The 17,172-nt window shown below is 36.6% G+C and overlaps 3 protein-coding genes across 4 annotated transcripts; 1 reads left to right on the top strand and 2 right to left on the bottom strand.

The window, feature by feature from the left end:
• Window positions 1-1,146: 1,146 nt before the first annotated feature.
• Window positions 1,147-3,415, bottom strand: Rs1 (Dead-box helicase Rs1). The gene has a single exon (XM_089843042.1). It carries the CDS (start codon window positions 3,299-3,301, stop codon window positions 1,169-1,171), a length of 2,133 nt encoding a protein of 710 aa, XP_089699168.1. The 5' UTR covers window positions 3,302-3,415; the 3' UTR covers window positions 1,147-1,168.
• Window positions 3,416-3,585: 170 nt separating this feature from the next.
• On the top strand, window positions 3,586-5,186 carry LOC149661520 (small ubiquitin-related modifier-like). The gene is made up of 5 exons (XM_089843054.1): window positions 3,586-3,731; window positions 3,803-3,856; window positions 4,086-4,163; window positions 4,641-4,712; window positions 4,777-5,186. Exons 1-5 carry the CDS (start codon window positions 3,714-3,716, stop codon window positions 4,834-4,836), a joined length of 282 nt encoding a protein of 93 aa, XP_089699180.1. The 5' UTR covers window positions 3,586-3,713; the 3' UTR covers window positions 4,837-5,186.
• A 1,187-nt stretch (window positions 5,187-6,373) lies between these two features.
• msl-1 (male-specific lethal 1) lies at window positions 6,374-11,743 on the bottom strand. 2 transcript variants are annotated; one of them, XM_089843052.1, is made up of 8 exons: window positions 11,059-11,743; window positions 9,360-9,583; window positions 8,632-8,960; window positions 8,503-8,558; window positions 8,352-8,419; window positions 7,597-7,727; window positions 7,442-7,514; window positions 6,374-7,375 (listed from the first exon to the last, which is right to left on the bottom strand). In XM_089843052.1, the coding sequence occupies exons 1-8, from the start codon at window positions 11,503-11,505 to the stop codon at window positions 7,258-7,260; spliced, it is 1,446 nt and encodes a 481-aa protein (XP_089699178.1). In that variant the 5' UTR covers window positions 11,506-11,743; the 3' UTR covers window positions 6,374-7,257. The 2 variants fall into 2 exon arrangements, with proteins under 2 accessions (XP_089699178.1, XP_089699177.1); XM_089843051.1 differs by having other exon boundaries at window positions 11,029-11,735.
• Window positions 11,744-17,172: the final 5,429 nt, after the last annotated feature.

Genomic DNA, 17,172 nt, shown 5'->3' with positions numbered 1-17,172 from the left:
CGTATTACTCCTACGTAAAATATTAATAGACAGGCAAGGATTCATACCATTAAAGGAGCGCAATATTATCCATATTTTCATTTCATATACAGAGAAATGAAATTATTATGTTTCTGAGAGGAGCTTCCCATTTTTGTTGTTGTTTTGAAAAATATATCGCAATGATAGATATAGGAGGCAATGAATGAAATATATCACAATGCACGGGCCTTGATAGATATAGGAGGCAATGAAGGAAATATATCGCATGCATGGGCCTTGGTAGATATAGGAGGCAATGATAATCTCTCTCTTTGCACGAGAGGTTTATCTTTAATATTTAAATAAATATAATTATTTTTAATTATTTTAATCTTCAATAATTAACATTAATAATAGTTAAATCGTTTAAAATAAAGTTATACTTATTATCTTCTCAAACTTTGCTAATATTGACGTTTAAAGTGAAGGGTACCCCTCTTCCCGCTTTCTTCAAATTTTGGGGTATATATACGATTCGTTTCCATTATAATAGTAAGGAAAAACCGCAAATGCGAAAACCTTTGGTAGCGATCCTACCTTAGGGAGGCTAGACGTTTCTCGTAACCCTAGCTGATCGCCGCGTATATCCTAAAACCAAACGATGATACTGGAGTAGAAGCCAATGATACAGATTGGTGTCTATGTGGAATAGACGGAAGACCAGTGGATGGTGGTGTTAGAAGGCAGTGTAAGTGCAGACGGGTGTCAATGTGGAATTGACAAAGAACAGAAGATGGTGGTGATTAGAAGCCAGTATGTACAGACTGGTGTCCACGTGGAATGGACGAAGACCAGAAGATGGTGGTGATTAGCAGCCAGTAAGAACAGACTAGTGTCCGTGTGGTATGGACAAAGACCAGAAGATTGGTGGTGTGAGAACTCAAGTAGAGGAGCCATTTCCGTGACTGTGAAAGCAGTTCGGAAATGGCGAACACGTTTGCTCCGATACGCAAACTGCGAACGCGGTCACGTGGGTGTAACAACGGACAGACAGACACACAGACACACACACACACACACAGACACGGCCGTTACAGAACCTCTCCTGGACTACGTCACACGGAGAGGTAAAAATACATATTGAAAATACCCACTCCAGTTTATATAAAATGGATTTGACTGCAATTATCTGAATTATAACATAACTTTATTTCTTATTTTTTCTTTTGGGTTGATTTTTCATCTTTTTCTGAGGAAATTTCTTTTCCTTTGACATATATCGAAATTTTTTAACAGATTGCCTTTTAGTATTAACTAATTCATCCTCAAAATTAGATTTCTTTTTCTTAATTACTTTAGTTTTAGATTCATTAGGTTCATTAATTGCTCTAATTCTCTTTGGCTTCTGAGAGCGTTTGACAAATCTGGCTTGATATTGAGCCACCTTTTCTAACTCCCTGGATACCCTGTCAGTTGCTTGGTCTTTGCTTTCAATCTTCTTGCCCCTGTTTTTCTTGGAGGGAACTTTAGGAGTCAGGCGCATGGCTTTTTCAGATTCTCTCCTTTCTTTAGATGTCTGAAACCAGCTTCTTTTCTGAGATAATTGATTGGCTTTCCCTTCCATCATTTCTTTAGCTTTCTTGATTTGCATTTCCGAGCTTTCCAGGGCAGCATCTACTCTCTCATTTGTTAGAGATTGGGACACTTTATCCTCTAGGTTGCTGATCTTGTTTTGAAACTCTAGAACGACTTCTTGGGGAATAACTCTTTGTTTGATGACGTTTCTGGTCTTCTTTAGAACATCTTTTAACATTTTTCTCTCAGATTCCCCAATAAGGGATATGGCTTTTCCTCCCCTGCCTGCTCTAGCTGTACGTCCAACTCTATGGATATAATGTTGGATTGTGTTGGGCATGGTGAAGTTTATCACGGTTCTAACATCTTTTATGTCCAGTCCTCTAGCAGCTACATCAGTGGCAACCAATACATTAGCTTCTTCTTCTTGAAATTTTCTTAAAGCTTCCAATCTTTTGACTTGGTTCAAATTTCCGTGAAGTTCTTCGGACAAAATTCCCAGATATTGGAGCAACAAGTTTAGTCTATGAACTTGTTTCTTTGTTTGAACAAAAACCATGGTTCTTTGTCCAAAATTTCTGCAAACCAGAGCGGCTAACACAGCCTCACGGTCACCTTCCCTGTGGGGTCTAATTCTTACAAATTCTTGTCTCAGGTTCCAAGCAACATCTGTATTGCTGTTTGTAAACAATTTCACGGGATTGTTCAATGAAACAGCGGCTAAATCTTTGACTTCCTCAGTCATGGTGGCAGAGAAAAGCATAGTTTGTCTCCTTGGAGCACATTGATCGATAATTTCTTTCATCTGACTGGCGAAAAATTCATCTAACATCCTATCAGCTTCATCCAGAATTAAAACTTCAATGCTTTGAAGAGTAAAACTAGGTGTATTTTGAAGGTGGTCGATCAATCTTCCTGGTGTTGCTATCACTATGTCTGGCATTCTTCTCAAAGCTGCTTCTTGACTTTTTACATCCAAGCCACCAGTAGCCAAGATAATTTCAATCTGGGTAAACTGGGCTAGTTGCTGTGAAACTTGAAACACTTGGACAGCTAATTCTCTTGTGGGTACAAGTACCAAAACCCTGGTAACAGGTTTGCTTTTGGGCTTAAATAATAGTCTCTCAAGTACAGGTAACATGAAGGCTGCTGTTTTTCCAGTTCCAGTTGCAGCACAAGCGTAGATATCTCTTCCCAATAGCGCCACTGGTATCGTAGAAGCTTGAATTCTAGTTGGATGGATGTAATTCATAGCTTGAATGGCTTTTTGTAAAGGTCTTGATAGATTCATCATAAGGAATGAAGTATCATCACTTGAAAACATATGATCATTCTCGAAATTCTCTTCTACGGGATTTTCGAGCTTTGATCCTTTAGTTTTATTCTTCTTTTCCCTTAAGAGATCTTTCTTGTCTGATGTTTTTTTGAAATCCATTGGCATATCTTTGTCCTGGTCTTCATCCTCAATGATGACTTTACTGGCTTGAGGGACCTGGTTCTTTTTCATTTCTTTTAAGGTTTCCCATACATTTTGCTGATGGAAATTATCAGTAAAAAATGATTTGGAATTCAGAGAAAGACTTATTTTTGATTTTTCATTGACTTCATCTTCCATGTCACTTCCCGAGCCATCACGTTCTTCGTGATTAGGATCATTTTCTTCTAAGCCTTGGTCAATATCTTCATCATCGTCTATAGTTCTAATAAAACCTTGTTCGTTATAAATATTTACTGCTTTTCGCGATTTTTTCTTCGATTCCTTCATTTTTAAATGTGTGAAATTTTCAAAATTACAACAAAATCTTGAAAAATTTCAAAGGAAAAGGTTAAGCAAAGCGTGAAAAATACAATTATACAACACAGAAAAATAATTTTTAGCACGTGTTGCTAATGAAATTTTTCGGCGGGAAAGCCGGAAACCATGTGCTACGAGACAGTCTCGATCAAAACGTCATTTGATTTTTAACCAATGAAAAACAAGGTTACTAGAATTACCCAATGCTCAAACTTCGTTGGTCCAAACTAGCCAATAGAGTTCGACAAATTTAAAGATCGAGACTGTCTTTAAAGAAAGATAGAAAAAAAGCCGGCGTTGTGGAAATTGTGCCTTGAAAATTGAAGGCTTTCTTCTTTTCTCTAGTTAACGGAAAAGAGCGGTTGCGAGAGATTTTAAAACAATGTCCGACCAACATCAGGTACGTAGTATTTATTTAAATGAATATCTATTAAATTTATTTATTTAAATACTTTCTTATTAATTAAACAGGCAGAAACGGGTGATTCCGGCTCGGAATACATCAAGTTGAAAGTTGTGGGACAGGTAAACTTTGGGAGTTTTCGCTAAGCCTAACCCTTGTGTACACTAACTAATACTAGTTAACTATTAATGGCGCCATTGACCAAGGCTTAAATATATTCCTACGCCTTTGTCATCACGTTATGATAATGATAATGATCCTCGAAGTTATAAAATTAGAAAAATTTAATTGATACTTGAGTAAATCTTACACTGGTTTTCTAATGAAAGATCTTTGTTCTTGCATTCACAGGACAGCAATGAAATCCACTTTAGAGTCAAAATGACAACTCAAATGGGAAAATTAAAAAAATCCTATAGTGAAAGAGTGGTAAATACCTTTAGATTGACACCTTCAATCTAAACTGTCATATCATGGATAAAGAATGCGCGTGAGGAAATTTGTTTTCACGCTACAGGATCGGCAACTCCCTATCTCGAACGACAGCTTATTCTGTATATACTCTGTTACAACGTCGGTTGTCAGCACGCGCAAAGCTAGGTTTCTATGTAATCTAGCCTTGCGCGTGCTGACAAGAGACAAAAAACTTCAGGATCTTCAGGATTTAAAATCGTTTAAAATATCCTGAAGTTTTTTGTCTCTTGTCAGCACGCGCAAGGCTAGATTACATAGAGACCTAGCTTTATGCGTGCTGACAACCGATGTTGTAACAGAGTATATACAGAATAAGCTGTCGTTCGAGATAGGGAGTTGCCGATCCTGTAGAGTGAAAACAAATTTCCTCACACGCATTCTTTATCCATGCTCATATCATCTCTGATAATATTTTTATCCATCTCTTTTCAGGGTGTTCCAGTCACTTCTCTAAGATTTCTCTTTGACGGTAGACGAATAAATGATGATGAAACACCAAAGCAGGTATAATTCACAGCCCTCTTCATCATGGAGGGAGTTTATTTGTTAACCACCATCTTTTTTTCAGTTGGAAATGGAAAATGACGATGTTATCGAAGTTTATCAGGAACAAACAGGCGGATTGTAATGAATAATGAATATCTCCAATATGAAAGAAAGTTATAGCCAGCGCAATTTGTCAGTTTAAAAATTGGGGGAGATTAATTTCATTCAAGTTTTAAGTTCTCCTAAAAATTTTATTTTTTGAGGATATACATACATGTTTCTCGTTTGTTAACGGAAGAATTATTCGATAAAAATTAAAAAGATTCTTTCCTCAAAACGTAATTTATCACATCATATAAGTAACTTTATAAAAAAAAAAAATCTCCGTGCTGGCTATCTGTACAGATGAAAAGAAAAAAAAAATATCATTCATAAATTTTTGAATTGTTCATCGTTTCATTTATTAATATTCATAAAACAACTTACTTTTGATTTTGAAGACAAAAAAAAACTACTAATGTCTGCCACATTTCCAAAATATTCTTTGCTTTATTTTTTTTGTTTCTTAACTATTTCATGTACATGTAGAATAAAACGAAAAAAAAGACCATTTTATTAAAGATGTAACATGATTTTTACAAAAAGTGTCTAATTTAAGGATATAAATAGGCAATTTCATAATTAAACCGAGTATTTTGGTAGATTATTGTACTTGGGAGGCAAATAATGAGGTGTTACGTAACTTATGATGACATCATCATCATCATCATTCATCAGGGTTTGTATGTAAACGAAAGCAGAAGGGGATAATAGAAGAAGGATGACACTGTATCCTCGTAATGCTTTAGTTATGTAACGTCATTCTTCCCAGGCTCCCCCCTTTTAGTTTGCTTTCCCGCTCGTTAAACTACAAATGGGCATCGCACCGTAAGGTGAATTCAATAGTTGTTTGGCACTAAATCCCCAGAAATCATCCCACAAACCTAGTCTTGACGTGGGACAAAATGCGCAAGCGTGTCTTGCCAAATATTTAAACGCTAATAGAGTAATGATGAGGGAACTATTTGTCGTGTATGTGATTCGGTTTAGTAACCTTGCTCTAAGTGTTCCAATGTTGGGAAGAGTGACGTTACACTTACCCCCCTTTGTGCTTGTACACTTCTCTCGAAGAGAAGTATTATATACTTCTGACGAAAGCAAAGGCTTAATGAGACCAACTTCTAATTAAAATTATCTAAAGGAAATGAAAGGAAGAAATCCTATCATGGTAGACAACAAAAGTAACAAGAAATTGGAGAGGTTAGGTGATACAGGGAATTGTGGGAAGATATGTGATGTGACCTGGTGATGTTTAGTCCTCATCCACATTGTCAATTGTCATACAAGCTCAAAGCTCCTCCTACATCTTTAATTAACATGACATGACAAAAAAGAATTTCCCCCATAAACTCTATAATATAAATCTAGCCCTCCACTCTATAATATTTTCCACCATTTCGAGGGAAAGGTAGGAGTCCCTCTGTCCTACCTATTTCTTGGAAATAGATGAATCATGAATGATATGAACGCAGTAATCTCCATAAAAAAATCCTCCTGCACACAGCAAAACAAAACAAAACGAAGTAGGTATTTTCTAAATAATTAGTATACCAACTGCAAGAAAAATTACAAGTGACAAGTGACAAATTACAATGAACAATTTTATTACTCCCTATCAGGCACATTTTTTTATCCTTAGTCATCGAAAGAGAGAAGAAAGAGAGAAAAAAACAATGAGGTAAAAAAAAATATCAGTTTAATACTGAATTCAGCAAATTAATTAATTAAAAGAAAGACGCACTACGTGCTTTTAATAAAAATAATTAAAAAAACAATTCCAGATAACAAATTATTATTAGTTTTTCTTTCTTCGTTTGTTTCAATCAAAAATAAATGAGAATTGGAATTGTTTCAGTGACCAATGACCAATTGAATGGTTGGGTTTTTCAATTTTCATTTTTTATCAGCCCCTCAGAGATTTTTCAGAGAAAATGAAATTAAAACACCAGTTTTTAAGTTTTTAACGAAGCTTTCCAAGGGAGCATGATTAGAGTCCTACTACTGTACTTGAAATTAAAAAAAATGTAACTTATTTACATAAAAACCACGCGATCATTTTTACAACAGGCTATGGTATGGATCATCAAGGTTGCTGAGTGATGTGTGACTGATCACAGACAGGACAGACGGACCCTGCACATTTTGTAGGGTGTTACCTATAAAGTGTTCCTTTGATTCTTTCAAGATAAAAACTGGAGCTCAGTCTCTTTTGTCACTTAAAAGAGTCAATCAACTCGAAAACCCTCTTTTAAAAAGTTCCTTCTTTCAATAGATAGATCATAATTAACACCCGAAGAAGCTCAATGGACTTAGAACGACTAGTTTCTTTTTATAACATGATCATGATCATTTTTTGTTTTTCCCTTTTTTTTTGGATTGAAATTTATTTAAAACAAAAATCGATCCCCCAATTGCCAATTGCCAAATAGCCAAGACGTCTTGGTTTTGTAATATGAATGATTATTCAGGTTCCTCTCCTTGATAGAGTTCTAGTACTACTTTCTCTCGGAACTTTCTTTATAGTTCTACTTTGTTCATCTTTTAACCTGTTCGCTACTGAAAACCAACTCAGGGAAAAGTTACTGCAAGTAATAAAGAATCGAGTCAAGTGTCTTTAAAGGAATATTAATTACTAATTAGTTTTATACCTTGGTTTTACATCAGGAATGATACAACCAAATGCGACAATTGGAACTTTTTCAGAGATTTCAATACATTGTACTAGAAAAGGAATAATAAAAATGAATTAACTAAATTGCTGGTAACTATTAATAATTAATTAATTAAATAAATAGAAACTTGCCATCACTTGCAGCTGGAAAATAAGTAGAAACCCTTTCTGCAACTTGGTTTTTTCTTGCCTCTCTAGAGGCAATTCTACCTCTTCTCAATTTTTCAACCTGCCTTTGTTCCCTTAATCTCTGAATATCCCATCTGATAATAATATAATAATTAAGATTAAATTAAATTAAATAAATAAATACAATTAAAACATTAGATAAATTAAAAAATACAATTAAAACATTAGATAAATTAAAAAATACAATTAAAACATTAGATTAATTAAAAAATAGAATTAAAACATTAGATTAATTAAAAGATACAATTAAAACATTAGATTAATTAAAAAATACAATTAAAACATTAGATTAATTAAAAGATACAATTAAAACATTAGATTAATTAAAAGATACAATTAAAACTTTAGATAAATTAAAAAATACAATTAAAACATTAGATAAATTAAAAAATACAATTAAAACATTAGATAAATTAAAAAATACAATTAAAACATTAGATAAATTAAAAAATACAATTAAAACATTAGATAAATTAAAAAATACAATTAAAACATTAGATTAATTAAAAAAATACAATTAAAACATTAGATTAATTAAAAGATACAATTAAAACATTAGATTAATTAAAAGATACAATTAAAACATTAGATTAATTAAAAGATACAATTAAAACATTAGATTAATTAAAAAATACAATTAAAACATTAGATTAATTAAAAAATACAATTAAAACATAAGATTAATTAAAAATTATCACCTTTTCCTCCTTTTTTCATCAATTTCTAATTTTAAATGTCTTTTCAGAAATATGTCATCGTCAATATTCTTTATTAAAAATGTTTTAATTCAATTATAAGTAATTAAATATGTGCTTAATTAATTAAATTAAATAAATAATTATCATCTACCTCTGTTCCTTCTAATTGATAACAACTTGTCACAGGATGATACCTCCAACTTGGAACTAAAATTTAAATTAATTAATTTTGAATGAAATCTTGTACTAATTCTAAACACTACTTCGTTACTTAACTTACCTTCAATTGTGGAACATGTTTTGGAATTATTTTCAGGTAACGGTAATCGGCATGAAATGTCCAATAAAGTGTGGTAAGGTTTATCGGTTAACATTTCATCTTGGTTTTTAGACTCCACCGATAACGATAATCTTCTGTGAGAACCAATGAATTGTTGAGAAACCGATGAAGTTTTTTTGTTATTATTAGATTCAAATGAATCGGGCGGTTTGGTAGAAGATGTTGAAATGCCTGATGAAGATTTAGACCACCTAAAATCATTTTTGACAGGTGAGGCAAAATCGGTGGTTTTAACAGTTTCTTTAAGAGATTCTGTAGAATAACGATTCCTAAAGGATTTTTCAAACATTTATAATTAGTTATATAATAACAAGAAGTGATATCTAGATTATTAGGGAGAAGGTATAAGATGCCTTTGTATTCGCGCGCCATAGTCCCAGTCCCCCTTTCAAAATACAAGGGGGGACGTAAAAGGAGGCCGGGCTATTTCGCTGCCTCTCCTCTGTCAGAAAATACAACGTAATTTTCGTCATTCGCGTCGCGCTGACGTGAGTTTTCAAGAACCAATGAGATGCTGGTTGTAATTTAGAGGCGGGGATTAACTCCGGACCCTATACGTTTGGACTGGAGATAAAGCTGGAAATGTGGCGAATTTATACCTACTCCCTAATAAACTAGATATCACTTCTTGATAATAAGTTACGCAGTTTACAAAGATTCCCCGTTACCTTTTCCGAGACCTAGTTAACGACTTTGAATTTAGATCTTCATTAAAACCAAGGCCTATTATAGGTGATGAATTTCCAATAATATGTGTGTAACTAGAGTTATTTATAGAGTTTGGACAATTTGGCCCGCCTTCCAATCCCATATCTGAAGAAGATTTTCTTTTCTTATGTTGCTCTTTTAAATAAGAGACTCGACGCTCCATACGCTCCAGGCGTATATTAAGCTAATACAAAAGCAAAATAACAAAAAAAAACTTCCATTAACTCTTTTCTAAGTTTTAAATATTAATAAAATACCTGTAATAATTAGTTATATGCAAAAATTAAAGCATTATTTCAAGCCTTTCACTAGGGATACGCGGATAATTGACAGGTATTAATCAATGTTAAGCCTAATTAGGCCTAGGACTATGTCTATTATGACAATTTATGTTTGCATATGATTTTTGATGCAATTTAGAAGCCAAGGGCCAAGGTCGCTAGCGAGTCGCGACGCGCTATCTAAACGTACAGAGATTTCAGTTTTCTTAAGTAGTACGTCACACCCTCTTATGTTTTAGCAATGTTCTGGCAGCCACATTGGTGGATTTCAGCTTTCCTTCTGCATTGAATCCACCAATATGGTAGCGTAAATTATCTAAGAAATCTTAGCTCCTCCCCCGAACGAAAGCTCTCTATTGTCCCATTATGATTTTTCAAACTAAACACCTTGTAAAAGTACCTACAAAATTGATACAAAACAGCGAAATTCATATTTACTTTTTTAAGGGTGTTCCTTTAATTCCTATCATTAAACAATAACGACTATCGAGAGAAAACAAGGAAGAATAAAATCCTGAAGTCAACAAACAACAAAAACTGAAGTAGGCTTAGCAAACTTCGGCAAAAGAAAAAAACAAGAAAAAAAAAGAAACGTAAAGTTAAGCCTATTATTAGCTTTAGCTAAGGCGCACATGCTCCTCTCTCGCCATTTCCCGCGCAATCTCCGGGTCTAGGGCGCGGAGAGAGTTTAGCGCGTAAAAAAGAGAAAGGGGTTCGAGGATCAGAGGGAAGAGGGGCGGAAAATGATCTCACCTGACGGAAATGACGTAATCACTTTGATCGCGATAATTTAAAAATCATTTAAAGGGCTTGTATTTACTTCATTATTACTTTGCTTTATTCCAAAATAATTTAATGACGCAATAAGGAAACACTATCTCAATTTTTTCGTTCTTTCGAAGCACGTGCTTTTGGCCTTTAAATGTTTTTCGCGTATTTATCGATTTTGCGTCCCTGATAAAACTTTCGAATTGTTCCCATGGTCCTTTGTTCTCCCTTCTACTGCCTACTTTCGTATTCGATCCAAAAGTCGCAAACTGTAGGCCTACTACGCCTTAAACCCAAACCAGGAGACCTTTAAAAAAGCCGCCGACCGTGACGAGGCCTATAAACTCATCAAGGTCGATAAAACTGGATAAACGAATAAATACGTTTTGGTTTCTATAATTTCTCATCATTGAAAACCATCGCGGGACGTGTCAGAGAAAATTTGGCCAACTGTCAGTCTGACCTACTGTCAAATAACCCATTCCCCCCACCCCACTCCTGGTCTAAAAATAACCCTGATAAGGCGGGAACCGAGGGGTTGGTTTAAATTTGTTTATAAAATGAAAGTAAATAAGCCTACCGCTTCCTTCTCTTGTTTAAGTCTATTTACTTCGCGGTCTTTTTGCGATATTTCCTCCCTTTGACGTTGAATCACGTCCAGTTGAGTGAATAGTATTTCTTTCAATTTTTGCGTTTCGTCGTTCAAGTTCGTAGCCGGAATCTTGACCAGCTCACTGACATTGTTGCGATTGTTATTATTATTATTATTATTGTTATTGCCGCTAAAATTGGCGTAAATGTGATCGGTTTCGCAAGGGGCGATTTTTCGGGGGGTACAATCACCCCTTTGACCAGCACCGCTTTCGTCGGTCAAAATGGGCGGCGAAGAAGGAGAAAGTCGGGGGGATACGTAGTCGTGAAAGTCCGGCGCGCCGCCCGCGCTAGAAGCCGGTACCCGCCCGTTTAAAGTCGCGGCTTTCGACATCGTTTCGTAGCCGGTGCAGCCGCGCCGCTTTTGTTTTCTGGTATCGTCGACTGACAGCAATTCCGATTTCATGTTAACCAGTCTCGTCCAGTCAAACAATTTCCGCTTTAAGCGGTTGCCATTCGCGAATTAATTCGTATTTCGATCAAAGTCAATCTTCCAATCATTTTGAAAAGCTCGAAATTAATTTTTTCAACTAAACTGTTGCATAACCTGCCTCTTATAAAAGTCGCGACGCGAAACCAACATACCTAATGGCGGCCATATATTTCTAACCGGCAACGTCATCCAATTCGCCGCTCTCTATTGGACGGTGGTCCCCATATAGGAGAAGAAATCTTTTGGGCGCGCTTTTTTTTATTATTAGCTACGTGTGTGGTTATATAATAACAACGTAGCTTATAGGAACGTTGTTGTGGGTGCACGCTGGGTTATGCGGCAAAGCGCAACTTGAACTCTTTTCCTGTATTAATAATGTCTAACACGGCAGTTCAGTAAATGAACTGGATTTATAAGAAGTTTCTCTGGGGATTTGAAAATAGGCGAATATAGTCGAAATTCCTATTCTAACTACGCACCGGCTCTTATGGAAAATTCCAAAGGGTGCTCGCGCAGCCTTAGCAAGGAGCAATAAAAATAGGAGATTCCATTCCGCTGGAAACTACGACTACCATTTTTATTTCTCCATGGGAGTGCTGCGCGAGGATCCAATGCTGTGGTTGTGATTTTATATTGTGCTCAAAATCTTCTAGGTGAGGTTTAAAATTATGAGTATAGTGTGTTACCACGAACTTTGTAGTGACGTCACATGCTCTTATCTCTTACCTTAGTTTCAGGCGACCATATTGGCAGTCGCGAGACGTCGTCAGCTTGGGCAATACAAATTCGGGACCCAATATTGACGTCACAGTTTTTCCCCCCTAGCTTCGTGGTAGCACACTATTTTATAGAGTGACATCTACACACGTAGCTCTTAACATTAGGTAATTGTTACTTTTCTTGTTTTTTATTTTCGATCGATTTGGTTTTTAGGAAGTCCAAGATCGGAAATATACATATTTCTCCTATAATACATGAAAGGCAAAAAGACGAATAAGCCGTAAATTTAGCATAAAATCATTTCTCGATAGACTAGGCTTAAAAATTCCCGCCAAAACTCAATAAACGAATAAAAAGGAAAATCTAGGAAGGGAAAGAGAAGGGAAGAGAAGGAAGATTAGTTTTTGGAGAAGCTCTTATTCCTCTCTTCACTCTTCAGTCCCTGTATATCCTCTTCCCGGTGAATCACTTCCGAGTTTGAAATTTCCCTTAAGCATGAAAGAGAGGAGAGGAGAGAAAATAGAATTGGGGCTAGTGACCCGTATTATTTTTGGACATTCGAGTGGGTGTTACGGACAGAGCGAGGAAAAAACTCGGCCTGGGTCAAATGCGCGCGCGCCGCGACCCTTTTCTCTCAATTTTCAACACATTCTAGTCCATAATAAAAGCACCAGATTAAAATGCCTGATATCCATCCCAAGACAAGTGCATCGGCCTTTTCAAAACCCCAACAACACCTACGCGCTTTTATTATTAAAATATCCCAGATTAGATTATCCCGCCAATGTTCCTCAGGGATAGATAGACTTTTTTAAGACGGAATTCCCAACGGCACAAGTAGAATAATCTTACACCAAGTTCCTATGTAAGATTTTTTGCCGTAGCCTCTGTGTCTGAAAGTTCTGACGTTAAGCTTTTTAAAGTTTCCAACGGAGCTCGCGTGAATGAAGAGATAAAATTTCTAAAATATCGGCCACGACCGAAAACGAGCTTTTGAAGCAGCGCTCCACAGCGGTGGAGAGTGAAGTAAAACAGGCGGGGTTAATTTTTTTATCGAGTAAGTTCAAGCATGGAGGGTTCATCCAAGTGCACTGTGTTTGCGTTTTTTATGGCGTGTGGTGTGCAAACGTTTTTAGAGAAAGCCGACGGAATTATATTTTTCTGGCGCGGAAATACTCTGAGTTTATTTTGAGAGCCTTTTATCCATTTCTAAATTAATACATTTACACCTAACTTGCTCCGCCATAACGTAAACTCCGATCGCCTTAGATCTACGCGAGCGGATCTACGTCTCTCTATTGGCCGAAAAGCTCATCACAAGCGGACCCAACCTCCCATCGAAAAATTTAAGTTTCGTACATTTTTTAAGGGGGGTGGAATTTCTTTAGCGAGACCCAGCTTTCCGCGGCTGATGTTAGTTTGCGCCGAGAAAAAATGTTAGTAGAGAAAAACTTTGGGTGTTCAACTACCATTTACTCTACAGTAAATACATTCGGCCTAGCCTTGGGATATCACGTTTTAGGAACACTCGAGATGAGACGTTCGTTAGAGAAAACCTGACACACATTACCCTCATTCCTAGGCTGGAAAGCTATGTCCTTTGGATCATCTCCTTTTGCCAACGGTTAATATTTACTTCAGTCCGACTCATAGACGAGTACATAGCCCCTTCCTTCAACACGTAACCAAAAAATTAAATTTTCTTATTGGCTCACTAAAACTACGTATTGGTGACGTTGCTGACAAGGAGGGCCAATAATACGTAATTCCTGTTTACATCTGTCGCTATGACTACGACCCCTCTTGCGTTGTACCAGAGCCCACTCGATCCGCGCTCCCGGACGCTGCGCTGCTCGCGCTATATAGCGCGAGCAGCTTACGTCGTGATGCGCGTGATCGAGTGGGCTATGGTTGTACAGAAAAGCATCTTTACAGGGGTTCAAAATGAAGCTGTCTAAAAGCAAGGGTACGGAAATTATTCGGGAATTGTTTTTAATAGCAATTAAGAGGTAGGGAATTTATTGCCGGTGTTTTGGATTTGGAGTACATCTGTAAGGGTGAAAAGTGTTCGCTAATTCTTTCTAAAGCCAATCATGTCTACTATCCTCATAATTTTGTAAGCGAATTTGATGAAGTTAACCAAGGCTTAGTGAATGGCCAGGAGTTTTGTGAGCTTAGTGTTTTGTTAAAACCTGTTCGTGTTGTAATATCTATGAAGGCTTTTAAAGCATCACTACAACTTCATCAAAGAGAAATAAATCGTATTTCAAAATGTGTTTTGGTTTCAAGCCCTATGTCTTGTGTTACTTCCATTTTTAAACAATGTTCTTTCAAAAATTACAATCGGAGCCCAATCCATTCCAACTTGGCAGACGACGTTTATTTGACCCGGATATACATACAACGCCATAATGAAAATAAGACCCGCCTCTTCTTTCATACCCCCCCCGTCACGGGTAAGGGGGTCGTGGACTAGGACGCGCACCCGAATAACCCTGTTACCCATTCCGTCTTAAAAAAGTCTATCTATCCCTGGTTCCTGTTATAATTAATTTTGCCGGGGAAATAAATTTAAATAAAATAATTTGCAATTGATTAAATTGATAAAAAAGTGTGTAAGGTTTATTAGTGTACCGCGCCCACATATAGGTGTATATTATATTCACATATTCTCTATACTGTCTGTGTAGAAATGTGTCACTCGCCTATTTTAGGCATTTCGCGCCAAAATAGGTCTATTTTACAAGGCTCGCAGTTAACCTAATACTGGCCTATTTGTGACCTATTTTTTATTCTAAATAACAATGATATTGTTAAGAAGAAAAGCCCATGATATTTCTAATTAAGATTTAAAACAATGGGTCGATTAAGATGGAAAAACTAATTAATGGAGCGAATAATTTACCTCATTTCTGATAGCGTGAGACCCTAAAAAGAAGTCGGATACTTTCCAAAAACAGAAAAAAAATATATTAGGTACGTCACGCGTGTCCTAAGATAAAATGAAGCGCAGCCAGAGAACATATTTCCCATTCCCAATAAACAAACTGAGAGAACGCACGGGAAATGTTAGACACCTTTTCCGCAATAGTTGTTTCATGTCGTCGAAGATGTCAACAAGTCCATTTCTCATCTGACAAAACAATTCTTTTTGTTAAGCCTAACCTCTGGCCAAGTTTATGTTTCTTTTGTCATGGTCGATTTTAAACAAGGTGTCGCTATCTAAGCCTAGTAATTTCGCCGGTACCCACTGGATGGAGTTTCCCTCACAGACATTTCTAAAGAAAGAACTTCATCTCCCGAAATATGGTTTGATTCTTTGTTCGAAAATCGAGGACGCGGGGGTGGGATTATGGTAGTGGCTATAATCAATTCCCATAAAATACTCGCCTCAATCTCAATTTTTACCTCTCCCAGTGACGTATGTCACGGAGAGGTATTATATTAGAAGCGTACCTTCTTCCATTGAGGTTTATCATTTCGCATGGTAATCTTGTTTTCTTTTTTAATAAATACACAGCCCGTAACATCGTAAAAGGTAATCCCGGTGTTCAATATCCGTAAGAATATTTATGTATTTATGTTTCAAGTTGAAAAGATATCCGCAAATTTTAAATAAATAATATTATGTTTCGAGTAGTAAACATTGATTTTTTTTTTTTTTTTTTCAAATGGGTCATATTTCTCGTTTTAAAGAAGATACAAGGAATAAAATTGCTGTAATGGCGCGCAATAGATGGCACTACGCGTTAGGCTTTCCCGCCAAGCACTCACTGGGAAGTACCTCTATTGGACGGACGCCTAGTACCACATGACGGATTCGACCAATAGAGGCACTCCCAGTGAGTGCTTGGCGGGAAAGCCTAACGCGTAGTGCCATCCATTACTTAAACCAGGAATATATTTAATTTAATTTTAGAATTAGGAATGGAGAACAGAGTAATGTGGGTACCCCCCCCCCTTCCACGGGACCGGGGGGGGGGGGTATGAAGGAAGAGGCGGGCGGGTCATAGTGACAGAGGTAAAAAAGGTAATTACGCATTTTTCGCCGTCCCCGTCAGCAACGTCATGAAAGCGTAGTTTAAGTGAGCCAATAAGATAATTTAAACTTCTCGTTACGTGTTGGAGGGAGGGGCTCTATACAGGGCTATGAGTCGGAATAACTGAAGTAAATACTAACCGTTCTCCATTCCTACTTCTAAAATTAAATCTATCCCTGCTTAAACTTAATCGCTTTGTATCTTCTTAAATATTGTAGATAGAAACATGGTTCCAATTGTTATATCAGGGATAGATAGACTTTTTTAAGACGGAATGGGTAACAGGGTTATTCGGGTGCGCGTCCTAGTCCACGACCCCCTTACCCGTGACGGGGGGGGGTATGAAAGAAGAGGCGGGTCTTATTTTCATTATGGCGTTGTATGTATATCCGGGTCAAATAAACGTCGTCTGCCAAGTTGGAATGGATTGGGCTCCGATTGTAATTTTTGAAAGAACATTGTTTAAAAATGGAAGTAACACAAGACATAGGGCTTGAAACCAAAACACATTTTGAAATACGATTTATTTCTCTTTGATGAAGTTGTAGTGATGCTTTAAAAGCCTTCATAGATATTACAACACGAACAGGTTTTAACAAAACACTAAGCTCACAAAACTCCTGGCCATTCACTAAGCCTTGGTTAACTTCATCAAATTCGCTTACAAAATTATGAGGATAGTAGACATGATTGGCTTTAGAAAGAATTAGCGAACACTTTTCACCCTTACAGATGTACTCCAAATCCAAAACACCGGCAATAAATTCCCTACCTCTTAATTGCTATTAAAAACAATTCCCGAATAATTTCCGTACCCTTGCTTTTAGACAGCTTCATTTTGAACCCCTGTAAAGATGCTTTTCTGTACAACCATAGCCCA

Source organism: Phalangium opilio, unplaced genomic scaffold (assembly GCF_054372755.1).
Source record: "Phalangium opilio isolate 3A_F unplaced genomic scaffold, DU_Popi_V2 ptg000070l_1, whole genome shotgun sequence".
NCBI lineage: Eukaryota > Metazoa > Arthropoda > Arachnida > Opiliones > Phalangiidae > Phalangium > Phalangium opilio.
Note: the sequence above shows the minus strand (reverse complement) of the source record. Positions and strands in the feature narration are given on the sequence as shown.

What these genes read in the sequence shown, in the direction of transcription:
- msl-1 (XM_089843051.1), bottom strand. Translation starts at nt 11,505, where the DNA reads ATGAAATCGGAATTGCTGTCAGTCGACGATACCAGAAAACAAAAGCGG. An exon ending in TTTTCCAGCTGCAAGTGATG is followed by an intron (nt 7,515 to 7,596) that starts GCAAGTTTCTAT and finishes TTCCTTTTCTAG; the next exon opens with TACAATGTATTGAAATCTCT. An exon ending in ATTCCTGATGTAAAACCAAG is followed by an intron (nt 7,376 to 7,441) that starts GTATAAAACTAA and finishes TATTACTTGCAG; the next exon opens with TAACTTTTCCCTGAGTTGGT.
- Rs1 (XM_089843042.1), bottom strand. Translation starts at nt 3,301, where the DNA reads ATGAAGGAATCGAAGAAAAAATCGCGAAAAGCAGTAAATATTTATAAC.
- LOC149661520 (XM_089843054.1), top strand. An exon ending in AGTTGAAAGTTGTGGGACAG is followed by an intron (nt 3,857 to 4,085) that starts GTAAACTTTGGG and finishes TTGCATTCACAG; the next exon opens with GACAGCAATGAAATCCACTT. An exon ending in ATGATGAAACACCAAAGCAG is followed by an intron (nt 4,713 to 4,776) that starts GTATAATTCACA and finishes TCTTTTTTTCAG; the next exon opens with TTGGAAATGGAAAATGACGA.